The sequence below is a fragment of the Corylus avellana genome, chromosome ca8 (assembly GCF_901000735.1).
Source record: "Corylus avellana chromosome ca8, CavTom2PMs-1.0".
NCBI classification, from domain to species: domain Eukaryota; kingdom Viridiplantae; phylum Streptophyta; class Magnoliopsida; order Fagales; family Betulaceae; genus Corylus; species Corylus avellana.
The window spans coordinates 2,566,258-2,593,513 of record NC_081548.1 but is presented as its reverse complement, the minus strand read 5'-3'; the positions used below and the strand labels follow the sequence as shown (position 1 = coordinate 2,593,513).

General features: G+C 35.1%; 2 protein-coding genes across 2 annotated transcripts in view; both read left to right on the top strand.

Annotated features, from left to right (window-relative positions):
• Positions 1 to 6,212, top strand: part of LOC132189501 (NADP-dependent glyceraldehyde-3-phosphate dehydrogenase-like) — a 31,608-nt gene extending 25,396 nt beyond the window's left edge. The window contains exons 2-5 of the mRNA XM_059604244.1: positions 3,963 to 4,118; positions 4,547 to 4,925; positions 5,058 to 5,174; positions 5,861 to 6,212. Coding sequence (XP_059460227.1) covers positions 4,009 to 4,118; positions 4,547 to 4,925; positions 5,058 to 5,174; positions 5,861 to 5,974 — 720 coding nt within the window. The 5' untranslated portion in view covers positions 3,963 to 4,008 and the 3' untranslated portion in view covers positions 5,975 to 6,212. The remainder of the gene's footprint in view (positions 1 to 3,962; positions 4,119 to 4,546; positions 4,926 to 5,057; positions 5,175 to 5,860) is intronic.
• Positions 6,213 to 9,427: 3,215 nt separating this feature from the next.
• On the top strand, positions 9,428 to 21,180 carry LOC132188999 (sister chromatid cohesion protein PDS5 homolog C-like). Its single transcript, XM_059603462.1, has 14 exons — positions 9,428 to 9,829; positions 12,577 to 12,780; positions 12,895 to 13,076; positions 14,421 to 14,547; positions 14,627 to 14,824; positions 15,484 to 15,531; positions 15,660 to 16,592; positions 16,694 to 16,804; positions 17,563 to 17,630; positions 18,914 to 18,965; positions 19,162 to 19,248; positions 19,329 to 19,372; positions 20,087 to 20,161; positions 20,234 to 21,180. Exons 1-14 carry the CDS (start codon positions 9,728 to 9,730, stop codon positions 20,808 to 20,810), a joined length of 2,808 nt encoding a protein of 935 aa, XP_059459445.1. The 5' UTR covers positions 9,428 to 9,727; the 3' UTR covers positions 20,811 to 21,180.
• Positions 21,181 to 27,256: the final 6,076 nt, after the last annotated feature.

The following is a 27,256-nucleotide window of genomic DNA, read 5'->3' as shown; positions in this document are numbered from 1 at the left end:
CGTACAAGCTTTTAGACAATTTGCACACAATTTTCTCTTTCCCTTTGACTGGAAAACCCTCCGGTTGTTGCATGTAAATCTCCTCCTTTAGGTCTCCATGGAGGAAAGCAGTCTTCACATCTAACTGCTCTAGGTGCAACCCCTCTGCTGCAACAATGCTGAGAACTGAACGAATGGTATTCAGTTTCACAACCGGTGAGAAAATGTCGGTGTAGTCAATTCCTTCTTTCTGCTGAAAGCCTTTGACCACCAATCTTGCCTTGTGTCTCTGGGAACCATCATGTTCCTCTTTGACTCTATATACCCATTTGTTGTGTAGAGTCTTCTTTCCCACGGGTAACTTAGCTAGCTCCCATGTCTTGTTAGAGATGAGAGACTTCATCTCATCCTTCATTGCAAGCTCCCACTTGCTCGAGTCCTCTACCTGACATGCTTCAGCATAGCATTCAGGTTCTCCACCATCTGTTAATAACAGAAAGTTCATATACTTCCTGTTTGGTACATGTGGACGAGCTGACCTTCTAGGTGCAGGCGTAGGAGTTGGATCTTGTGGTGCTTGTTGTTCTGTAGGTTCTTCAGGCTCTTCAAGTTGAGGATCCTCACCAACTTGCTGCACCGGATTACTTTCTGGAAGATCATCCAACTCAACATACATATGATCATCTTGTACTGGACTAGTAGGTTGTACAGTACCTCTCTCCTTGTACATCACCTTCTCATTGAAAACCACATCTCTACTTCGAATGATTTTCTTATGTTGATTATCCCAGAGTCGATAACCAAACTCATCTCCTCCATATCCAATGAAGATGCACTTTAGTGACTTAGGGTCTAGCTTTCCCCTCACATGGTCACTAATGTGCGCATAAGCAATGCAACCAAAAACTTTTAACCATGAAAGATTTACCTTCTTTCCGCTCCATACCTCCTCCGGTATGCGTTGCTCCAACGGCACTGAAGGTCCTCGATTAATGAGGTAGGTTGCTGTGTTGATTGCTTCAGCCCAAAACTGCTTGGGTAGGCCTGACTGAATGCGCATACTTCTTGCTCTTTCTGTCAATGTTCGGTTCATCCGTTCTGCCACCCCGTTTTGCTGTGGGGTTTTTGGAACAGTCCGTTCCAAACGAATCCCGTTCTCAAAACAGAATGTTTTGAACCCGGTGTCCTCGTACTCTCCACCGTTGTCAGATCTTAGCTTCTTGATCTTCAAGTCTATCTCGTTCTCCACCATGGCCTTCCATTTCTTGAATACTTCATACACCTCAGATTTCTGTCTCAAGAAATAAACCCATACCTTCCTGGAATGGTCATCAATGAAAGTCACAAAGTATGACTTTCCGCCAATGGACGAGACTGCAGCTGGCCCCCAGACATCTGTGTGAACTAGCTCCAGCTTCTCATTTCTGAGGGTTCTGCCACCCGTTTTGAAACTCACCCGTTTCTGTTTGCCGAAAATGCAATTTTCACAAAAGTCGATATTAATCGACTTTATCATTGGTAGCTTCCCTAATGAGTGCAAAACTTTGAGCCCTTTTTCACTCATGTGCCCTAGCCTTTGGTGCCACAGATCTGCTTCAGCACTTGCATTCGCAACAGCAATAGTATCCCTCATATCTGTGGTCATATAGAGGGTACCAGTCTTTTCACCTTGAGCTATCATCATAGCCCCAAATGTGACCTTCCATTTACCTCCGTGGAAGTGAATGCCATGCCCTTCATCATCAAGCTGTCCCACAGAGATCAGATTCTTCTTCAGCTCTGGAACATGCTTGACTTTCTCCAACTTCCATACTGAATCTGCATGTATTCTAATCCGAACATTTCCCATGCCCACAACATCCAGCGCCGTACCATCAGCTAGATACACTTTCCCGAAATCTCCACTAACATAGTTTCCCAAGATTTCGCGTATCGCTGTTGTATGAAAGGAAGCCCCTGAGTCTAACACCCAAGAATCAAATGGACTATCAACCGAGAGGATCAGGGCCTCTTGCGCTTCATCTGCCACCACGTTTGCAGTGTCGTTTGTTGCCTCCTTTTTCGGAGCTTTACATTGATTTTTGTAGTGACCCGTCTTGCCACAATTCCAACACTCAATAGTTTTTGAGCTGCTCTGGCTGTTGGAATTTCTTGGATACCTTGATTTTGACCTGCTGGCCCTTGATCTCGACCTTCCATGCCCGTTGCCTCTGTTTGATCTTCTGCCTCTACTTTCCACATTCAAAGCAGATCCGGAAGTGGACTTATCATCTGCCTTCTTCATGGTCGCATGAGAGATGATGTCTTGCACAATCTCATTGAACTTGAGAGTTGTCTTTCCAAACATGAGCGTGGTGACAAAATGCTCATAAGAATCTGGAAATGATGCAAGCAATAACAAGGCTCGATCTTCTTCACTGAATTGAACATCTATCCGATTCAAGTCGTTGATCAAAGCGTTGAAGATGTTGATATGCTTCATCACGTCCTCGCCTTCCTTCATCTCCAGTTTGAAGAGTTTCTTCTTGAGGAAAAGCTTATTTGACAAGGATTTCCCCAGATATATGGCTTCTAGCTTGTCCCACATATCTTTGGCAGAGATTGCTGATATCACATGATTTAACACATCATCTGTGATATACATCTCAATGGTAGAGATTGCCCGTTGATCGATATCTGACCACTCGGGGTCAGTCATGCCCTCCGGTCTTTCTTCTAAGGCAAAGGCAACTAGGAGCCTTTGTTGAATAAGCATGCCACGCATCCGCCTTTGCCATAAGCCAAAATTGATCTTCTCATCAAATGGCTTTATTTCAACTTTCATAGATCCGCCTGATCCATAATTTGGACTCCACTTCATTGAACTGTCACTTGAAGAAGGAACTTCATGAGTGGTTTCGGGGGTTTCTTGAGACATCCTTCTTGTTGTATAAACTTGACGCTATTGCTCCCACTCGAACGGAACACGAACCGAGCTCTGATACCAATTGTTGGGAAATTAGACGCCACTAATTCCTCTTCAGGATCTTGGGATCCAATCTGTCAAGAAAAACAACAATACACAAGTACGGTAAATAATATTTTACCAAAGATACAGCTCGGTATCTTCCCAGGTAAGATTGGAGGAGTCACACCGGTCTCACTTAAAATCCAATCTTTCCTCGACAGAACATACACGTGTACTTTTGATTAGTACTATAAACACGCACAAACATACACAAGACAAGAAATTTATACGTGGTTCGGCCAATACTGCCTACATCCACCGAGTTGCAGAGATTTCACTACTTTGGGAGAAAATAACGGGGAGACCTTACAAGAGATACTTCAGAGAGAGATTGCACACAACTCTTCTATGTTGTGATCTGCAATTCTTATATGCCTAACACTAGACTTATCTCTCTATACCTTTTTTCTCTCAACCTTTCTTTCTTTTTCTCTCTCTATGCTTGCTTGTCTTAGCACCCTATGAAACAATGAAGCTTGATGCTCCTTATATAGGTATAGAAGGGTTGGTGAGAATGGTTGGTGAGAATGGTTGGTGGGAATGGTTGGTGAGAATGGTTGGTGGGAATGGTTGGTGAGAATGGTTGGTGCAACAACCATGTTCTATTCATTCGACGGCTTGGTTGGTGCAACAACCTTTACTATTCCTTTGACGTCTTCTAGAAGATACTACCATAGTTTACTCATTTGACTCCATTTTTCAACATTAACTGTATAAGGTAATTTTTTAGTCACCTTAAGATCGTTGCCTTCCATCAATTTCACTGGTTCTTATCCTTCTTGATTGTACAACCTTTTCTAATCATATAGCTTCAACATTTATTTGTTTTGATTTTTGGGCCAAGTGGCTTGTGCATCCCTCTATAACCAATTAAGGCATGTGAATTGTGTACTTAAACTAACTCTGAGTTTGAAACACTATATTTGCATGTCGAGTAAGTCGCATGTTCTCCTACCTAACGATCTATCTACCTTAGCTTCACAGGTGGAGACACAGGAATAGCAATTTCAAAGAAAGCAGGCATGACTCCTCTTCAGATGGAACTGGGTGGAAAAGATGCGTGTATCATTCTTGAAGATGCTGATTTGGATTTGGCAGCAGCTAATATCATAAAAGGAGGCTTCTCTTACAGGTGAAGCAAAGAAAATATGGAGTTGCTAAACACTCTCGCTTTGACTAAATTCTCCATATTATCAAAGAGACTTAAATTAATATTAAACTTTCTCAATTTAACAGATATCATTTTATAATTTGCTTTTTATTCATGAATAAAGAATTTAAGTACCAAACTATTCATAAAGTTGAAGAATGAGTCTAGAGCAGCTGCATAACACTCCTTAACTAGAAAAAATTGTTTTCTGGCACATTGATGCATCCTCACATTGTCGGCAAGGGAGCAACGTCTTTCTTCCTGGCTGTTTGTACAAATAATTCCAGTTAATTTTGGGCTCCAACTTCTCTCATAATCATAATTTCATCACTATGGCCACTTTAGTTTTACAAGGCTCTATTTGCAGTTGAAGCACATGTCCTCATAATTTTGTATTGTTATCTAATCAGTGGTCAAAGATGTACGGCTGTAAAGGTTGTCCTGGTCATGGAATCTGTTGCTGACACTCTTGTTGAGAAAGTTAAAGCTAAAGTAGCAAAATTAACTGTTGGGCCACCTGAGGATGACTGTGATATTACTCCAGTTGTTACAGAGTCCTCTGCTAACTTTATTGAAGGCTTAGTAATGGATGCAAAGCAGAAAGGAGCAACATTCTGCCAGGAGTACAAAAGAGAGGGAAACCTCGTATGGCCGTTATTGTTAGACAATGTTCGACCTGAAATGAGGATTGCTTGGGAGGAGCCGTTCGGTCCAGTCTTACCTGTCATCCGCATAAACTCTGTTGAAGAAGGAATTCGCCATTGTAATGGTAGCAATTTCGGCCTTCAGGTGTGATATTGGTCAACCTTCCCAACTTCTCATTCCAATTTGAAACTTTTTAACAATTTTCATTTCAAAAATCCTCTGCATCATCCAAGCAACTGATTCCAGAATTCCTTATAAGCTGATATTCAATTGCAGGGTTGTGTTTTTACGAGAGACATAAACAAAGCAATTTTGATCAGTGATGCAATGGAGACAGGGACTGTTCAGATTAATTCGGCACCAGCTCGTGGACCAGATCATTTTCCTTTCCAGGTGCTTTATCTTTCCATGTTACTGAATTTCACGGTTGCTTGGGGATATTTCTTACTATCTAGTTTGGATAAATTAATCATTATGAAGAATTATTGTAAAAGTTTTAGAAAGTTGGAAGGAATGCCACTTTCTTCTTTTGGTGCGACACAATATTCACTAATACCATGAGTTAGAGTATGTTTGGGATTGTGTTTAAGAAATATAACTTTTAAGTCAAAAAAACGCTTGTCGACAAAAGCTTCATTTTTAAGCTTTTGTCCAAAGTGCATTTTTGTCATTTTTTGACTCATAAAAGTGCTTTCAAACACACACCCAAACAAGCCCTTAATAATCATATGGGGAATCATCCAGCATAGTTGGCTATTTGTATTATCAAGGATAAACGGAATTTTTCTCCAAACTAGATCAGTCTATTAAACTTACATGTTTTGTTAACAAGAATTACATGCATTTTGGACACACGTCAATTTAATAGACTGGATTTAAGGAAATTCTTCCAACCCAAATTGGCGAAAAACTTTGCCCTCCGATGATTGTACGTACTTCTTTTCCTTCCAATGCAAATCTTATTGATGTTATTTTTGTATTTTGCCTGGCTGAAATAAGTAGCTGTGGTTTGAGTAATTCCTTTTGAATCCCTTATGTATCATTCTCTTAGTGATTTTTTTAACACTCTTTTCTTACAGGGTCTAAAGGACAGTGGAATTGGTTCCCAAGGAATCACTAACAGCATAAATATGATGACAAAGGTCAAGAGCACTGTAATCAACTTACCCTCACCTTCTTATACCATGGGGTGATGTACCCTAAGGATATAAATTACACCTGTTAGTGTATTTAGGCATACTATGCCAAGTGATATTATGTAAGAGAGGAAAAAAAAAACAAGAGGCTTATGTGGTGGATCTCCTGAGTAGCCACTGCAATATAAAAGCTATCTGCTTCAGTGGATCAGTGACTTCCTTGAAGATGAGGATCAAGTATTGCTTGTATTGTAATATAAAGGGTATGTTTGTTAATAAAGAGTTTCTGTGTGAATAGGCTTCATGATTGTTATTGGGGAAATGTTATGTGTTCTTTTAGTATTTTTTTAGTGTCCTCTCAAATGTGATGTTACTTTTAAAATAACCAACAGATTAAAAGTTAATAATGATAATCTCAAATTCAACGATAATTTTAAAAGCAACATTACAGTTGGGAGAGCACCAGAAAAATACAAGAATAACACTTGGCATTTTCCTTGTTATTGTATATTCAAAACTCAAAATACAAACTACAATATCTAATCTATCTTGAATTCTTGATCTTGGTACTTTAATGGATAACTTTTTATCTTTATCTTCTCCTTTCTTCCAAATCTTTGGATGTTTAATCTTATATGTAGAATCTGTTTAAATAGTTAATATGTTTTGGGGGAGTGTTTTTTTTTTAAAATTTTTTTTATTTAAAAAATTGTTTTGATGTGACATAAATGTTCACATTACTTATTGGGAAATGTTAGGTGTTCTTTTAGTGTTCTCCTTGTGTCATTTTAATTGTGACGTGACTTTTAAAATCATTAATAGATTAAAAGTCAATAATAATAATCTCAAATTTAACGTTAATTTTAAAAGTCACATTACAGTTTGGAGGACACGATGAGAACACTAGAAGAACACATAATATTTCCCTTATTTATTTATTTATTTATTTTTATGTTTTTAGTAGTGTTTTGAGAAGGAAAAAAAAAAGAAAAACAACAAAAAGACAAAAACAACAAAACAACAATTTTTTTAACAAAGTAAATGATGGAAAAGTTCTACTTTTATAAAAGTAGTTTTTTTTTTTTTTGTGGTTGTGTGCTGGACATACAAGCTTCACTTAAAATTTTCTTCTTGCTTTTGTTGGGTGTTTTTATTTTTATTATTTCTGGTGGTTTGGGGGATCTGTTTAGTAATTTTGTTGTTGGTGAATAATAGAATATTAATTAAATAATAAATAGCTTAAAATTTTAAGAAAATTGATAATTGAAAATAGTACGAGAACAAATGTTCTAAATTTGAATTTTGTTTTATAGAAAAATTCAAAATTCATTAATTTTGCATGTCTTTTCCGTATTTCTTCATAAAATTTTCTCTCAAATTGCTAGTGAAAAGTATAGTCCATGCAAGAAAAGAAAAGATACGATGATTGGTGCCTGTTTGGCCCCACTTTCTTTTCCCTAATTTTGGCAGCCATTTGTGGGTTCTACTTTTACACTATTAACAAAACCAAAGCACAACTTTTTTTAAAAATTAAATGTACTTTTTAATAAAATATGTAATTTTTATATGCATTTTTTTTAAAAAATATACTCGATAATTACATGTTTAGATTAGTTTAATAGAGGAGCAATTTATAGAAAAACTGTGACTTTCTAATTTGGCCATTTTTTAAGTGGCTCGGAGTTAATAAAATGATTAGAGTAGTACAACTTTTATTACAAAATCATAAAAATAAAATAAAATAAAAATCCATAGAGTTATCAAATTTAATAAAAAATATATTTTTGTCAAAATTTAATCAATTAAAGGGTAACTTCACTTTACACCATTGAATTACTACGCGATTTGAGAAGTCTTCCAAACTTCAGAACCTCTCAATTTGGATCATGAACTTTCAATTGCAGTCAATTTGAACCACTCCGTGAGATTTAGCAGTTAACTTCCTTGATTTATCCTTAAAAAGACCAAATTATCATTGATTTTTTTTTTTAAAAAATTTATTTATTTATAATTTGGAATTAAGAGTAAATTTAGAATTTTTTAAAAGAAGTCAGGGGTATAAACGTTATTGTTTCATTTTTATGGTTTAAAATCTGACGAAATGGTTTAAATTGATTGTAATTAAAAATTAAAGAATACAAATTGAGAGATTTTGAAGTTTGAGAGTTTTTCAAATTACCTAATAATTCAGGGTCTAAACTAAAATTACCTCAAAAATTAAATAACATAAACACTATTTACGCTATTAAACCCAACAACATTAAATCGTTCCCATAAAAATCACTCAAAGTATCCTTATCCGTCTCCATATTCCACGAGGGGCAAATGACGACAAGGGTACGTGGCACGTGTCATGCACCCAGAGTCATCTAATTGCTATTTGACTTTTTTTACCATTTAAAATTCTTTTTGTTTTGTTTTTTTTTGGTAAATAATTCCCAGCTAAGCCCACGCCTGTCTGTCTTAGAAGGAACATTTTATTTTAATTTAATAAATTGCAACTTACCTTTTGCACAATCATTAATTGCAACTTCCGGTTCAGATTCTATCCTACTTAGAAAAATCCCCTAAAATATACAACTTATTAATAATAATTTAATCATACTCAAAATCAATTAAATTCCATGTGTTAAAATGTTTTTTTTTTTTTTTAAAAAAAAATATTTAGTGTCCATTTTGTTTAGCGATATTTTTACGTGTGATTTGAAAAAAAAAAAAAAAATTTCAAATGATGTTAAGAATTTAATGTACATTTTAAATGTTTATAGACACTTGACACTATTTTACATGGGTTGAAGAATATTTCTTTCAGATTAGTTTAAAGGAAATTTCTGTCATTCTCAATTGGGTGTTAAAGTTGTGTGTTTTTACAAATATACCTTATTACCTCGTGTACAAAAATATTTAATTCATATTATTAGATACAACAAAATAAAACATTGAACAAGAGATCGTATTTCATTAATTATTAGATTATGAATAATGTTACTCTTTGTACTCATTTATTATACTTATTTATATGGCTGACTTACATGTTTTAAAATTTTAATGAAGAAAAGTCACACGTTAGTCGGCGTAAAATAAATGTAATAAATTTATTTTTTAACTTTGACTGAGGATAATAATTTTTAATTTTATTTAAAAGAAAAAAAATATATTTTTATTGGTATTAATATGGCAGTGGATAATATTGTTAAAACCATTGTGAAATGTGACACGACACCTAAATATGTTCACCACCCATTTATTCCCGTACCAAAAATAAGGGCACCAAAAAAAAAAAAAGAAAAAAAAAACAACGGTCCAGGACTCCAGGGAACCCCACGTGGGCCCCCACGTCCTGAAAATCAAAAGGCGGATCTGAAACTCGGAATTTAACTCAAATTGAATCACCAGGAGTCCAGGCATCGCTGGATCCTCCTTTTTATAGGGCGCGCCATGGTAAAAATCTAGTACCCCACGCCCACGCCCACACACAAACACAGAGCCCAAAAAAAAAAAAGAAAAAGAAAAAGAAAAAAAAAAAAAGAGGAAGAAGAAAAACTTATTAATTTTGTATAAAATATTTTAGATCGAGATTTTATTAAATTTTTTTCGCGAAATTTGTCCGGAAATCCCTAAAAAAAAAAGGGAACCCTAAAGTTTCTCTCTTTGAAAATTCCCAATTTTCTCTCTGTCGAGTTCTCTCTCTCTCTCTCTCTCTCTCTCTCTGTGTTTCTTCGATTCGTGCGTTCTTAGGGTTTCGATGGTGTGAAATCGGAGCGAGGGGTGTGAGATTTGGAAGGATCTAGGGTTACAAAGCGAGCAACAATGGCGACTTCGGATACGGAGCTCGAGGAGCAGCTTCTGCAAGCTGGGAATAGGCTCGTGGACCCTCCGTCGTCCGTGGATGAGCTTCTCCCTCTCCTCGACGTAAATCCCTAATCTTCTTTTTCCCATTCGTACCGAAACTTTTTACAAATTGTTTTGTCTTTTTAATTTGTTTGTCCAAGTTTGTACGTGTTCCAAGTTGCTTATTTTGTGGGTTTGATGAGATGAGTTCGTGATATTTTTGGGCCATTGAAGCTTCTGATGTGGGGTTTTAGTGGTTTTATTGATCTGTGTTATTAGCCTTTTTGTCTTTTTATTGATGTGTTGCATGCTGTGTTGCTTGCTTATTTTCTCGGCTTATAGTTTTATTTTCTGAATTAATCTTATGAGCTTACTTCATGGCACTGCTTTCATGTGTATTTGAAGAACTGGTTGGAATTAGAAGTTGCGCATGCAGTATAACTAATATTCTGATGTTAAGCTGTTGTCTTTTTATGAGTCTGTGACACTTATTTTCGACAGTACCTTGGATGAGAGATTTTAGTGAATCTTTAGCGGTGAAATTTTATTATAATTCTTTAGTGTGGGGCTAGCATCTGTGTAAAGTAGGTCTGCACGCCCATTTTTGAAGTTATGTATGCAGATATGTGCGCCTTTCTTCATTAGCTGTGGGGCAATTGTTTAGATTCTGCATTAAACACAATGCCATATTAGCGTTATGCTCAGGAGATTATCGGGAATGAGCGATAACTAAGATGGCATGTAGTTTCATATGCTTAGGGAAACACGAATGACTTCAGATATCAGTATTTATTGACAAGATTTAATTGATTAATTAATTTTTTATCAACCAGTACAAGTAAGGAAACCAAGTTGGATACTAAGGAACTTTTGAGATAATTGAATTTTCATTATTGTCGTCGTAACTGTAGAGGAATCGAGGGAGTGTCAGGGGAAAGAGGTAATAATTGGAACTTCACGATCTCTGTTTGTTTCCCACATAAATTCTGGAAAGAAAATATGGAAAGGAGAGGTACATTTTGGATTATAACTTCTTCGAGGGAGGTGGAATTATGGATAAGCATGGCACTATAATAACTGAAGTTCTTGTTTTTTTTCCTTTTCTAACTGAATTTTTCATTAAAACATGGTTGTAAACATGATTTGACCCATTTGTTCTTTTCTTACTGTCCGTTTGTTTTGCTTTCTAACAACGAACTATTGAGAGGGGTGTTGTCTTTTTTCTTTGAATGTCTTAGCTGTTCTTTACATATACACACGTATATATTTTCTGTTGTGTATTTAATAGATTTAAATTCAATTTCACAAAGGGCCTTTAGTGGGTGTGATAAAATTCTGTTACGTACTTTTATGTAAAATACTTTTAGAAGATTTATCCTTTTTTGAAAGTAGGGAAGCCCTATTTTTGGTCGTGGCATGGGGTGTAGGTGGGGCATAAAAGGTAATCATCAGGGCCTGATGTGTGCATATGAGTGAAGCTCGTGATGCTGGATTTATTCGAAGTGGCCTCAATGATGTTTTCTTCAAGTCTACAATGACCCTGCATAAGTTATATTTTCAGAATTTGGTGCATTTACAACTTTTGAATTTTTTTTTCTTTTCCTTTCAAGCCTGTAATGAGCTAGGTAGATGGTGCATATTCAATAAGTATCTTAATAATCTTTTATAATAAAAAATGCTCCATTCTTGTTATAACCCAACTTAGATCATCCATGCTGCTCCTGATGCAAACGGGAAGTTTACTTGATATTGCTATTGATTGTCAAAGAAAATTATTGAAGAAGTTTTGTTGTCATAAAAGACTACATGAGGATAGAAAATTTATGTGGAGGAATTTTTGGTAATTTTGAGAAGGTACATGTTATGGGGCAATTATAGAATCCAAGCAATTTGGATATGTAGAGAATACAGGAAGTGTGTATTGCTTAACTAATTTGTTGAGAGAGAGGAGATTTTCATGGAAGCTGCTTGGAAAGATGATCTTACGAATTATAAGACTCTTCATTTTGTGTTGGTACTGCCATATATAATTTTTAAAAGATTAGCTGTTTCTTTAATTTCAAGTGTGATATGTTTTAATGCTATTGCAATAGCATGAAATTGTTCTTTGATTTAGGACACCCAAAAACCTTCTTTTTCTTGGTGGCTGTCCTCCAAAAAAATCCTTCCTTTTCTTCCCTACATCACCAAAAACCTCTTCATTCCACTGATTAAAATCTACTTTCAATGCTTTCAACTTACTTGCCAATATGAAGCTTGGTAATCCTTGAAAGCTATAGGACAGCCACCAAGTGTTCACCTGCTCCATAAATCCCTCTGATTTCAAACTTGGAATACCTACTTCCTACACTTGACACCCCACAATCCAACATCAATGGAGAATGATCTGACAAGTTTCTTGGAAGTCTCCTTTGTGATACCTATGTACTAGGGTTGCACCCCACGTCACTTATCTAATGATATTGAATTACTTATAAAAAAAGATTTATTAGAGCTGTTGGTTTCGGTTTACTGCTATTCATATTTATAATTTTGAGTTTGTTTTACATGCACTCTCTTCCCTTTTTGGTCTGTTTCATTAATGCTTTTTGCAAACATTACCAAATGAATTTGCAACTGTTAGGCTGTAAAAATTTTTAGTATCAGGCTAATTTATTGTCTACTGTCACAACTTTTTCCATTCAGCGAATACTTAAATGTTTATATTTATGTTAATTTTTGTAATGATGAGAGGTTGAAAATAGCAGAAGCTGTTACTTTTTATCATTGCATTTGAATAATCCTGTTTTTTTTTTTTTTTTTTTTTAATTTTTCCCTGGCGATTTTAGCGAGTAGAGAACTGTCTATCAAGAGTGGAACAGTCTCCCTCCAAATCAATGCAAAGTGCACTTTCTCCTTCACTGAAAGCATTGGTTGCTGATAAACTTTTTAGACACTCAGACGTTGATGTAAAAGTTGCAGTTGCCTCTTGCATCAGTGAAATAACAAGGATAACTGCACCTGATGCTCCTTATGATGATGACCAAATGAAGGTACTTGGAACTAATTGGTCTAGACATTGGGAGAAAAGTTATATATGAACTGTCTGTCTCTTTGTTCTCTAAAGATTACAGCGTTTTTATGAACTTTCATTTTATGTTATGCAGGAGATCTTTCAGTTGATTGTATCTTCATTTGAAAATCTATCTGACAATTCCAGTCGGTCATATACAAAGAGGACCTCGATTCTTGAAACTGTTGCTAAGGTCAGGTCATGTGTGGTGATGTTGGATCTTGAATGTGATGCACTGATCCTTGAGATGTTCCAGAATTTCCTGAAGGCAATAAGGTATGAACCATTATTTTCTTGTTGAGAGTCGCCCCTTCTTGAGGATATTTTGTTATTGACAGATATCTGCTGTAGTATGTCTTTCATTCTGGAGTCTGGTTATCTTTTTGATACATTTGATTTGTGAAATGGTCCATAAACATAAGACTGATATACTTTGGTGTCAGTGGTGCTATTGGACAGCGTTGGCTGCATGTATATGACCTTATTGTAGGGCATTATATCTGTAGATGAAGGGTTCCTTAAATGATCCTACGGGATACTAAAATACAATTATACCCCTGTACTTTGTGGTTTGACTGCTGAACTTATGCTTACACCGTCTTGAAAGACCTATTAGCATATTTACATGACATGAATTATATCAATAATGTATTGTTGATTTAAATCAAGTAAATATGCTTGGAGCCCAAACTGTTATTGTATACCCGGTCTTGTAAATTATATGGCTGAATCCCATGACAACTATTCTCTTTTGCATTTGTTGTTTGTATTGTTATTTTTCCAGATTAAGTCATCCCGAGAAAGATTAGCAACATTAATAAGATAATTGTTTGCAAATGCTTACGGTAAAAATGTTTATCAATTTGCTGTTAGGGATTTCGGGCTTGTTTAGCTATTTTATTAAAGTGGAAGTGCAAGTTACTGGTAATATAATACCACTTTTGTTGCTTTGTTAGAGGAACACAAGGTCAATGGAAAGCTAAAAATGTAATTGCTGTTGAGATCAAGAGAAGAATAACAGACCTGGCTGAAAACTAAATAAATAACAAAAAAATATGAACATTTGAGAAGGATTTGTAGCTAGAGTGTTGTACTCAGATTTAACACTTCGAATATAATGTAATCAATATCAAGTGGTTGAGATTTATGGATTGTTTCCTTATGCACGATTCCTAATTCATTCATTTATTCATTGTCTTTTAGAATTTGTTGGTATTTGGGGAAACAGGAAATTCATACTGTGGAAAAGGATTTAGGATGACATAATATTGTTGCATGACTTGAAGTGATAAGTTTGCGCACCTTTTCCTTAGTTTTTGCTACTCCCTATTTTTCATCCTCTTATGATTTATTTGATATTTTGAGAACTTTGATTTTATTGATTTTTTATCTTTTTTTATAGAGAGGTATGCAGTATTCCTTTCACACTGTTCAGGCCTATCCTCTTCCCAGATTACCCAATTTATTGCCTTTTTGTTTGAAATTTTCTGTTTCAAATCTATATTGCCATTATCTCCAATAAGTTGGAGTTACTGTTCCTCAAAACCTTCCTGTTATTTAATTTGTTTCAATTTGTGATTATCTCGTATTGCTGATGGTTTCCCCTTGTTCAACTGTCAGGGACTATCACCCAGAGAATGTCTTTTCATCTATGGAGACAATTATGACCCTTGTTATAGAAGAAAGTGAAGATATTTCTCTAGAGTTACTCACTCCCATCTTAGACAGTGTGAAAAAGGACAATGAGGTTAATTGTACATTGTGACTGACAATATGCTTCTCCCCCCTCTCATTTTTATTAACTTTCTGACATCCTCCATTTGCAGGAAGTTCTGCCCCTAGCTCGGAAGTTGGCGGAGAGAGTGCTTGAAAGCTGCACTACTAAAGTTAAACCTTATTTGATTCAAGCAGTGAAAACCTTGGGAATATCTTTTGATGATTATAGTAAAGTTGTTGCTTCAATATGCCAAGAGACATCTGGTGCCGATGAGCAGAATGAAGTCCACGCTGCTGGCAAAGATATGGTATTCTTGTAATTGGTCTCTAGATAGACAAATTTTACATTTGTTGTTTTTTCATGACTCTGAAAGAACACTTGATTTGGTGCTTCCTCATAATCATCACTGTAGCTGCCCCTGATCTGCTCTGTCCCGTTTGTCATGGCATTTGACTAGCATGTCAACCAAATCTAGCAATTCATCTGGCATCATTGTTGCCATTTTACCATCTTATTGTTACTTTGTCCACCAATCACCATCTCTTCTCCTGCAAACTGTGTATTCCATAATAACCCAAAAGCAAAATTTAAATTTGCTTATGAAATGTTACCATAAAAATAGTGACTTGAAACAATACTACGACATTTTTTTTGTTCCCTTGCTTCTAACTTTGGCAGCATTAGTGTAGAGATTTTTGTTGTTGTCTAGATGTGGACAGTCCTAGAGTAGGTGCATGGATAATCACAATTGTTTTTCCATCTTCATTTGAAGCTTATATGATTTTTTTTTTAGTTGAATGCCGTTTTTTCTTTTTGGGGTGGGGCTCTTGAGCAGTTGTCTCATGTGGGATATTTCTTCCATCTGGTGAAGTTGTCATTGGTTGTTGCTTGCGCTAGTTCGCTGGTGTTATAATTTGTGTATGTGACAAGAATTTAACCAAGAAATTGGGTGTTTATATTCTGCAGGCTGATGAGAGCAAGTCAGTTGGGGCATCTTTGGATGAGTCAGCCCCAGTATGTTGTTCTTCCACTTTTTTTTAGTGTTTTGCTTTACTTTTTAATTCTATTTATGATTTTTTGCTTCCATGTAAGCTACGTTTTGAGCCTGTGGTGGTCATTTACATCATTGTTCTATTGGTTAGGAGGATAAAGAGAAAGCAACGGCAGTTGTTTCTTCTGAACAAGTTGATCCTGCCATTCAGAGATCTCCCAACTTGGTGATGAGCAATGGTGTTGCAGAGACTGGGGAAGATGACTCTTTGCCACATTCAAATTCTGAAAAGAAGCAAGAGCATGATCATCATACTGATCAGTCCAAAAGTATGAATACATCGAGCAATGTTGAACCTGATAGTTTGGAGACTGAGAAGGAAATAAATACAGAACTTAAGCCAGAAGAAACTACTAAGAAAAGAGGAAGAAAAATCAGTTCTTCAGCGAAATCAACTGATCCTTCTGACAGTTCTCTTATTGATGATGAGGTGGAAACTGAAAAACTGCCTGAGAATAAAAGTCACAGTGAGGATGTGCCTAGTTCACCTGTTAAGGACCCATCTGTTGAGGCAGCTGGGTCTACAGAAAATGAAAAAGAAGCTGGTATTAAGCTATCCTCACCTAAGGCTTTGGAGAATGAATCTGGGAATGTTGTTTCTCAATCCCCAAGTGGAAGCCATCCAGATGAAAGTCATTCCAAAAAGGCAGGTGGACGACAAAAGAAAAAAGGGAGCTTGAATAAGGAGGCTACCCCATCTGCAGACGATGTTTCCAAAAAAGCATCTGAAGGAACAAGTGATTCGGAAATAAAACCAAATAGACGTTCAGGGAAAAAGGTGCCCGGGGACGTTTCTAATGAGAATAAAACTCCAACTGCAGTTGATGCATCCAAAAAGGAAAGTGCCAGCATAAGTTATTCAGAGGCAAAACCATTGAAGCAGTCAGCTAGGAAGGTAGATGGAAGCAGTAAGATTGGTGATGGACCACCTTCAAAGCAGCTAGAGGACACGAAAAAGCGTGGACGAGGAAAAACTATTTCTGAAAAGGATGTAACAAAATCCTCCTCTAAAGATAATGACAAAGTACTTTCTTATTAACTATGTAGTGATGAGTTTGCTTTCTTTTCTTTGTAATGCTTTGTTGAATTCTGTAACTAAGAGAATTGTTATTATGATTTATGTAGAAAATGGTCACTTCACCAAAGTCACTGACAAAATCAACTAAAGATGATCGTAGCTTGGAGGAGACCCCTAAGGCAAATTCCAAGAGGAAGCGTACTCCAGACAAGGAAAAAGTAACTAATCTTGATTCTGCAATGATTTTTTTCTTCTTTTTCCAAGTTTCAAAATGAAATTTCAACTTGCGTGAAATATTGTGCTTGGGATTTGAATATGTAGAATGTCCTCTGTAGAACACATAGATTGCATGCTGGTAACCTTTTTGTGTCAGATTTTGGCTTTATTTTTTAGTAGTGCAAATCAGTTGAAGTTCTCTTGATTTAGAATGATCAATGGATACTTGTAGACTGAAAGTTTGTGTAGGGGTGTGAGTTTTTCCATTGCGACTACTTTCCATGTTGTTGGTTGGGTCTACTGATACATCCACTAGTCTCACCTGATATATGAATTAGTGGTTGCAGAGCATTATTTTGGTGCTTGTGAGCTTTCATTGTATTCATGTGAATTTTTTTCCTGCATGTGTAAACAAATATCTAGAATTTGTGGTCTTCTGTATCCTTTTGTTCTGAGATATTACTTTTTTGGTGCAGAAAACTAAGCTGTTTGTTAATAATGTGTAGAAGATTAATACTATAAAAGTAGTGGCATTGATGGTTTGTTTTGGCCCGAATAAACTGATTATGTTACGAAATTTTAGCCAACCTTGTATGATTCAATAAGTTGTTTTAATAACTCTTGGCATTGGGCTCCTGAAATTATTTCAATTTCAAGCACACTGCAAGACTTGTCTTTGCATATTTTATATTTGGGATTTAACTTGAAGAAACTTTTATGCTTTTGGGATCAATTTCTTATTGAGTGATTCCCATCTCAGGACTCTGATGGTTATGGTGAGAACTTGGTTGGTTCAAAGATTAAGGTCTGGTGGCCGAAGGATCGGATGTAAGCACCATTATTATCTTCTCTATGCTTCAAAAGTTTTTGCTGGAGATCTTCATTAATTGATCTTGTTGGATGCTGATTTTCTGTGAGGTTGTGTATATTTTGTTTTATATTTTTTCCATTTTCTTTCTAAGCCATTTCTGGTGAGTTTTCTTAATTTAACTGTTAAGTGCTGGTGTGTTCATGTGTGTCTCTTATCTGTTATTATTTTAAGTAGTTTTGATCAAGTGTTTTTGTTATATGTTATTCAATCATTTCATAGACCAAACCCAAAAAAAAAAAAAAAAAGGTTCATTTATAGGCTAGCCATGTCATCATTTTTTTAATAAAAAAATTCTAGGTTCAACTTCTTTCATGACAACTAATCACTGTAAAGTTGTTGAATATTTATTCTTCAATTGTTGTCGACTTTTATTCATTGTGAATACAAGTAGCTTTTGTTGAATTATTTACATATCCTAGATGTCATGTACCTGAAAGTTAATGCTACTTAGGTTTCAGTGGTGATGGCTTGTCACCTGTGGCGGTCTGTGGGAGTTTGGTCTTTATGGGGGTAATTAGGTCCATTTGGAAGGAGGGAGATACGAGAAATTTAGGAGGCATAGAGATGACAGATGAAGTTGTAAAGGAGGGGATTCCTTCATTAGCAGCGATTATGATGTGTAGGTACACTGAAGTTTAGAGGATGTTGTATTTTAAATGTGAACTAGAAATTGTGAGCCTAAATTAGGAATGAAGTTGAAAAGAAGAATGAGATGAAATGTTGCTTGGTATTAACTGGGAGGTTGAGTGAGGAGTAAATCTTGTGGAGGATATGTAGATAAAGAAAGTGGGTTATCTTTATTGGTGTAACTGCTGAGCTGGATGAGAGGAAGCTTTCATGTCCAATTGTGTAGGGGAGGAGATCCGAGATGATCCTGTCCTATATAATTGAGGTGTGGATCCTATCCTGTATATCATGATTATCACACAGTTGTGCCCGCCCCTGGACCTCGCCACTAAAAGGTTGCATAATCCTGTATTATTGAGTAGTGACTACTTTCATAATACAAGTGGTAGCTTCATAACTTTTCAAATGGTTGTGTAGTAGTTTCAACCGTGATTTGTATGAAGGAATTGTAATGTTACCCTTTGCATTGCCTATTAACTGAACTCCAGTTTATTTGTTATTGGTTGTATATCTATTTATGGAGAAGTCTGGAATTTGATTGGGAAATTCATTGTACGTGAGCTATGGAAATGTTGAGCTTGTTTTTTCTTACATCTATTTTATAATTTTGCAGGTTTTATGAAGGTGTTGTTGATTCTTTTGTTTCTGAAACAAAAAAGCATAAGGTCAGAAGCCAATTGTTCTAGCCATATAACTATTATCTCTATTGGTTTATTTTTTTTAATAAAACTTGTATTGGTGATTATGAAAATTTATATGGATTATTTTATTCACTAATAAAGGTGGTTTTTTTTTTCCTTGTGCATTGTATTTGATGTTGACTTTTCTTTTTTACTTTGATTGTGGTGTTCTTTTATACAGGTCTTATATACTGATGGTGATGAAGAAACATTATATCTTAAGAAGGAAAAGTGGGAGCTCATTGGAGGCGACTCTGGGTCAGATGGGGTGGGTGGCGCCCTGATATATTTTCTAGCTTGTACTTTCTTCCTATGTTCTAGATTCATGCTAATATGTTTTGTTAACAGGAACAAGCAACTGATCACCGAAGTCCTGATGCTCCCACTAAAACGTATGTATTGCTTTATCTCATATCAACTTTTCAATCATGAATTTGTTGCATTATGCTATTCTTATAAGATGTTCTAAATATAATTCCTCAGTGTTATCTTTAATTGCTGTCGAATTACGGTCCAAAACCACTTTTAGCAATTTTTAGCGTTGTTGCATTATTTATTTTCCTGCCATGGATGTTGTATCAGCTTATGTATTGGTCCAGCATGATAAATTTACTGACAAATTTGTCATTCGAGGTATTAAGTTAATATGACCTATTAACTCCTTCTCTACCTGCTGTTGTAGTACGACACTACTTTATGAATTGTAGCTATTTCTTTTTTCAATTTCAACATGTGAATACATTACTCCAACTATTTAATCATCCCTGTTAATTAAATAAGTTGCTCGAGTTTCTGTGGGATAATCTAAATAACAGTGTTGTTTTTGATCTTGAGCTGTCTATATTGTTGTCTGTCACTGCCTAATTGGTTCCCTTGTTCTTCTGATTTTCAATAATACAAGTTTTCGGGTTAAGGATGCAATTCTTTTGGTTTAATGAGTGTTTTTTTTTTTTTTGGTATTATTTTAACCCTACCTTCAGCGGTTGTCCTTAATGCAAAATGGCTTATGTGGTGGGCTCCTTTGGCTTTCTCGTTTGTTTTATTTGCAAACGTTCTTGCTTATCTTTGTGACATCTACTTTGCTTTGTTTTGATCATTACTGTCAGGTCCTCGAAGAAGAAACTGAAAATAATTTCTGATGAGTCAACTAAGCATGGAAAGATGGATGCTTCACCCAAAAAGTGAGTGATTTTATTAATCAATTTTTGGTGGTATTCTTTATTTGTCTTCTAAGAGTTTGGTTTACTTTTCAGGGGTGGAGGTGCTTCCTCCAGCAAGTCCAAAGGTACATCTTCAAAATCTGATCGGAAGTCTCGTGGTGGCAAGTCGAAAGAGGACTCCCTCAGGACTCTAAGCAAATCAGAAGATGTCAGTAGTGGCAAATCTAAGGATCATGCACCTAGAAGTGGCAGTAGTAAATCAGTTGATGCTACTCCTAAATTGGCTGGGAAATCCAAGAACAGTGATCCCGAGATACCCAAGACTGGCAAATCCAAGGATGATGATAGCGGCACACCGAGAACTTCCACAAAATCCAAGCAAGATATTGTAAAGACTGGAAAGTCCAAGCAGGACACGCCCAAGAGTGCCTCCATTTCCAAAGGCAAAACCCCCAAAAGTGGTGGTAAGTCTAGTGCTAATAATGGTACTGGCAAGGTGAAGTCTGGTTCTTCATCAAAGACGAAAGAGAGTGAGGATACGAAGGAAAACTCAAGTGATTCTGCTAAGGTGCCTGAAAGTACAGCAAAGGGGAAGTCGCCAAATTCATCAAAAGGACAGGGAAGTGACAACAAAAGTGGGAAGAAGCGACGAAGGGGGGCTAAAAGTTGATAAAATTTGCTTTTCTCTTTATCTCTGAAGCCTGTTTTGTCTTCTCTCCTTTTTTATATAATAGTCAAATCTTCCTACCACCAGCTTCTGCAGCTTTGTTTGATACTCAGCGCTGCAGTTAACATAAGCTGTCAATTAGGTATTCTTCATCATCTTTTGACATAATTGCCAGATTGTGACTAGCTTGTAATCCACAGGTAGCCTAGTTTATAGTGGTTTTTGCTAGGGTTTAGTTAGCTTTGCTCTACATTCTTGTTTTTAGATTGAATTTCGTGTTATTTGGGAGACAGCAGTAGAAAACTTTGCTTAGCTTTGTTCGAGAAATGGTTTTTATAGGCAGTGTAATAGATTCAAAACTTGGCTGGCACAATTTCTTTTCTCTTCACCGTCCTAGCTTCCTCTTCTTACATGCATTCTCACGCTAACCAGGGGTTTTTGTGGATACTCCCAATAATTTACCCGGGAAATGTTTTCATTTTTATAAACTTTTTTAACATAATTTTCATCCTCAATGCTGTAAAGGTTGTGTCATTAATATACTTATAAAACGTGGATTTCAACAGCAATCTTGTGTTTTATCTATTCGGAACCCTGATTTGGTATCTGCAATTACATTCTGGCCTTTTTTCTTGGGGGTGTAAAAGGATAGGTATGTAACACAAGAGGTGACAATTGGGGCTATACAAGTATATAGGTCAACTTTAACTTAATTAATTAAATGGACTAGATTTTTTGATTTTAAGTTGTTAATTTTGTGTTGGGCATGTGATCACGCAAATGGGTATAAGATTATATAGAATAATTAGAATTTGATTTATTTTTAATTTAACGAGTCAGAATCAGTGGTGCAAAATCTTGTTGGGCTTCTTTAACAAAGTTACGGCTTTCTTCTATCTTTTTCTCGGATCTCTCAAAATCATTCTACAAGGTTGTTCTTTTATAGTGTAAACCTCATTCCGCTGCAATAAGATTTTGCCCATGTGGGTATTTTTCATAGGCTTCACTTGTTTTTCACGAAGTGGTTTACTTAGTAAATGCTAGGCATGGTTCACTAGAATGTTCATAAACTGGCTTTGAGGTCCAGTCAAAAGTGTCTTCAATTGAAACGGAGCCCAATATATATACAACTATAAAAAAACATTTAGGCCTGTGGACCGTTTGAATAACTTCCATTTTGGCAGTCAAAAGATAAGCCATTTTTTTTATTTTTTATTTTTATGTAGGGGAAGGAAAAGGGGAGAGGAAAAAGATAAATTAGTATGAGTTGCTGTTAGGGATACTATAACTTTTTTTTACAAATTCCTTACAAGTAATTTACATGGTACTCGTGTGAACTGTCACGTAAATTTGTAAATAGATTATAGTAAAAGTTATACCCCAATTTATGTCATTAATTTGTTTAAATGGAACCGTCTTTCCCAATTTATGAATATGTAAAATATAATTGAGGTCCACGTCATTATGATTTGGATGTAATCCATTTTGAAATATAATCCAAAATTTCAAATCCACATCATGTTTTCGCTTTCCCAGTTTGTTTCTCAATTATATTGTCCTTATCAACTCGATTTCACTTTCCCTTTTCTTTTTTGGTGTTTATCCATTGCAAAGGTGTTGCATAAACATTCCCAAATTCAGGGTTTGACTTCATTATGCCAAGGAATTCTGATAACTAACAAAGTTTTTCTCTAAATTAGATTAGAGGAAAGTATTTTAACTCAATCTGTTAAATTAACATATATTCAAAATGAGTAATGCAAAATACATGTGATTCTCACTCACGACTCTTACATGTATGTTTCAAGGCTTTGTTTATGAACACTTTTTCCTCTTTTTTCAACAACAAAAACATTAACAAAAAAACAATTCAAAAGACTCAAAATTATTTTCACATTTATGTCACACCAAAACACTTTTTCAAACAAAGCATTAACAGACAGAACCTTTGTGGTCTTGTAGAATTCCAAAAAATAAAGTGCAATTCTTTCATGTAATGGTTGGATTAATATGGACCGTAAGTTTAAAAGATGAATAATAATAATTTGGTTGAAAAAGCAGCATCAATTTGGTTGTTAATTAGTGAAAAGAGCAAAAGATTATTCTTTTTGATAAATTACTCAAAAGCTCAAACTTCTGTGATAATTGCTCCAATCCCCACACAACATCCGTTTGCCCCCCACTTAGGTAGTTTGACAAAGTTAGTGGATCACCCCCCCTTTCTTTTTTAATGTGGGTGGTTGAAGAAACTCAGATTCCATGTCTCTTTTGGATGATCAATGCTGCTTCTTTGTTCCTTTGCCTTTGTTATTTTTTTATATATATATACTTTTACATTTATTTGGTCAAATGTTGCTGCAAAGTGCAATTTGATGTCATGTTTCTTTATTAGAATTTGAAAGATATGGTTGGCGAAGCAAAAGTGGCTTTCATTTTGTCATTAAATCGACAGGCATATATAGGTGCTGAGGAAGTTGGAGATACTGTTGCTCTTTTCGACTTTGGAGGTTGGAGATATTGTTCATGCATCTGAGTCATGGACATCACTTCTGATCATTTCATGATGGAAAAGTTACTAAAAAATATGCTTTTTTAATATATATATATATATATATATATATATATTAAAAACCTTTCTTTTTTATTAATTTAAACTTTTTTCTTTTTAACAAGTAATGATTTAAGATTGTATCAGAACAGATGATCAAACTTTTAATTGAATATTGCTGTGTTTGCCCTCACATGTTAAGAGGGAATTTGGGTCTTGTGAGGGGGATCTAGAGGGTTAATTCATCATTTACGTCAACTTAAGCTTTTGAAATAAGTGTTGATTTAGTAAAGAAAAAGAGAGGGAGAGGGGGGGAGGAGAATAATTAGGGTTGATAATTTTTAACATGATCTGGGAACCCGACATGAACCCAATACAAAGTTAGTAAGTTAGAGTTGAGAGGCTTAATTAAATGGGTTTGGTTAAAATTGACCTATATAGTTTTTTATATTTGTGCCTGGACATGATCCGAACCTAACATATGACATTTAGGGCAGACAATTTTTGACATGACTTGCGAACCCGACACAAATTCAACACGAAATTAGCAAGTTAGGGTTGATGGGTCTTTCTTATTTAATTAAATAAATCATGTTATGGTTAACCTATAACAGGAGGGTTAACACGAAGGGTGGGATGTGCAAAATTTATGTTTTTTATAAGATTGACCTCCAAAATTATTTTTTGATCCCAAAAAAGTTGTTTTTTTTACCCAGTTATGCTGACGTAAAATTCTACTTTCCCCTCGGTTAAAACCAATAGAGAACATTCAAAATATGACCCACACCAATCCTATCCTTTAGAGAGAAAAGAGAGAGGAAATGGGAATGTTTATAACGTGAGGGTAAAAAACATTTGAGAGGATTCAAAATAAGACCCACACCAAGCTTATCCTTTTACCATTTACGACATTTTCTAGCTTCCAATGATTGAATGAAATCAATTGATACTTGATAGGGACGAAATGAGATCATTACAGTAAAAAAGCTAGATTTACCATATGATGCAACCGTATGGCAGAAAGTACTTTTAATGTGGCAGAGTAGATATTGTTTAATTAGACCTAGCTTTTCCGTTGTTAATATTTTTTAGATTGTGCTTTGAGTGTTTTGTGTACGTTGTTTGTTAATGTTTTTGTTTTGAAAAGAAAAAACAAAATGAATAAGGAAAAAGTTATATCAAACAAAACCTTAGGCTTCATCAAAACATCAAAATCTAACGAGTAATGCTAGAAATCGTATTTTTATCCTACAACTATTTCACAATGTTGACATGAGAGTTGTTGTGTATGCAGTTATGAGATTTGTGTTTCACATTGAGAAAATATAAAGAATAAGAGTGATTAGGCTTTTGAGTTAGAAGTGGTGTCCTAGTTTGTATATTAGCTTACTCTTATTTGACTCCCTTGATTTTTCTCTCTCCAACAACAGTCCCAATTAACTCTTAGATTATTCATTCCGTTACATGTGTAGGTAGACGAATAATACTACATATAATATTAACATCCCATAAATATTTCACAAAGTTGATTTTTCAAGGTCTATTCCAAAATTTTATGTTAAGAAGCATGTCTAGGTCAAAGTGCTTAGAATGGTGCAAAAACAAATACACAAAAGCCAAAGGAGACGGATCTAATTAGACACATGAATTTGAGTGCTAAGTTTTATATTACCTAATTATTAGGTGAAAATAAACTTTATAAGTGATTTTAGAGAAGTTTCAAATTGACTAGTCATTTTAGAGTGATAGCACATATGTGGCTAGTGTTTTTTCTTGTGTCGTTACAAATGATATAAGAGTCACCTAATAATGCCATAACATATGATGTTGTAAAACTGCATGACGTGGTCCTGACGATAACATTAGGAGTTTAAGAGGAGGAGTTTGTAACACCCTAGCTCTATATTAAGAAGATAAAGAATAATTTACATAAAATTAATAATTTATAAAGATAATTATAAATGCTAAGTCTCGCATTGAATTCTGGCAAAGAGATTTCACGTGGGAAAATGTTAAACATGTGGACAACGAGATTCTTTGGACCGTCTCTCCAAATGATACTTTTTCTATATATTAAGAGTGTCTGCAGGGAGTGTCGGGGGCATTCAATGGCATGGATAACATCCAATTCCCAAGGGAAGACTCTCTTGAGCCTTATTATTAACTTAATATTTACTGTAGGTATCTGTTATTTATAGAGGCCAAGAAATGCTAGAACTTTCAGAAAGAAAAAAATAATAATAATAATAATATTGAAAATGTTTTCTCAGATATTTTGTTTGGGAGTTAGGTCACGGGATAATGTTCTCTTTGCCTTTTTATTGTTTGAGTTTGCGATTTAAAAATATTTAGAGTTCGATTCATTTTGTGATTTTAAAAATTGTGATTTGAAAATATGATTTTAAAAAACTTTTATAAGTAAAATTGCAGTTTGACCTTTAAAATCACAGTTTAACATTTAAAATTATGTGCACTATATTGCCAACGATTTGAAAAATGCAAATTTTATATGTTTTCAAATCGTAATTTTTTTTCTATAAAATTGCAATGCAATGCACTCTTAATAATAAGAGTTTAGTAAAATCGTAGTTTAGCCTTTAAAATCTTCTTTTAACCTTTATAATTGTGCATTTTAAAAAGAAAACGCTTTCTTTCTTGCAATTTAAAAACACAAGCAGTCCCGAACATTCATTTTCTACGATTTGATTTAAAATCACAATTTCAAACGCATTCCTAAGCCTTTTATATATCTTTAATATATCATACAACCACACAAAAATTCAATGGCATCCATTAACTAAAATCAGGGAAAAAAAAAAAAAACTCAGAACCGCATCTCAATGGTCAAAATTATTATTATTATTTTTTCTTCTGCAAAGAACAATAACAAGGGGCTGATCTCCATGACGAACAAACCAATAACAGTGGGTATACCAGACTTGCAAACCCTGTGAAAATCAGAATGATATAAACCCCAAATGATCCTATTAAAGCAAATAATGATTTTTTAAAATTTTTATTTTTTCTATTATCAACATGATCAGCAACAGAAAAGTGAGTGAGGAAGAAGAAATAAGGCAAAATACGCAGATCTGCTTGCAATATCTAAGGGGGGAACTTGATTAATTAAAACCCCAATTTTTAAATGGAAAAATAATAATAATAATTGTACGAAATATCAAACCCTAGCTTCCTTCAAAGATAGAAAGGTGTTGAGCTGCCTGACGCGCGTCGCCGGAGAAGTTGTGCTTGAAGTACTCGATCGGGCAGGAGATCACGGCCGAACTCCGGCGGGTTCCACCACCACGAAGCTGTTGTTGGTCGTGTCTGTCCCCATCGGATTTTCCATCTTAGCTTCTCCCCCATTTGAACATTTAGGGAAAATGCCAAGAAAATTAATTTCCAAGTCAGTATATATATAAATATAATGACTACATGCAAATTGCAAGCCAACAGAGACGCTTGTCACATGCATGGAGTTGCTATTCTCCACTTGTGAAGATTCCTAGACAAAGGTGCATCTGAGTGCCATGGATGATGGGGATGGGAGCTAGAGAACTCAGAAGCAGAGACACCAACATCGATAAATTAGTGTGCTAATAAATAGTTAAACATAATTACAAATAACTAATTCCTAGCCTTGTGCTTGGAGATTATTAATTAAACCACGATGATATTATTTCTTTCTGTTGAAATTTTTTGTTTTTTTAACCAATTATCTATTCATTGATATAACAATCAAATAGAGCAAAATGCTTCGTACAATGTTAAATATATAATTTGAAATCTTCATAACTCAAACATTATTTATGACATACACAATAGCCTCTTGAGCTATTATAAGACAATATCTATGAAGTTACCGTCTCAAACAATTTCAGATCTACATCAAATTCTGACG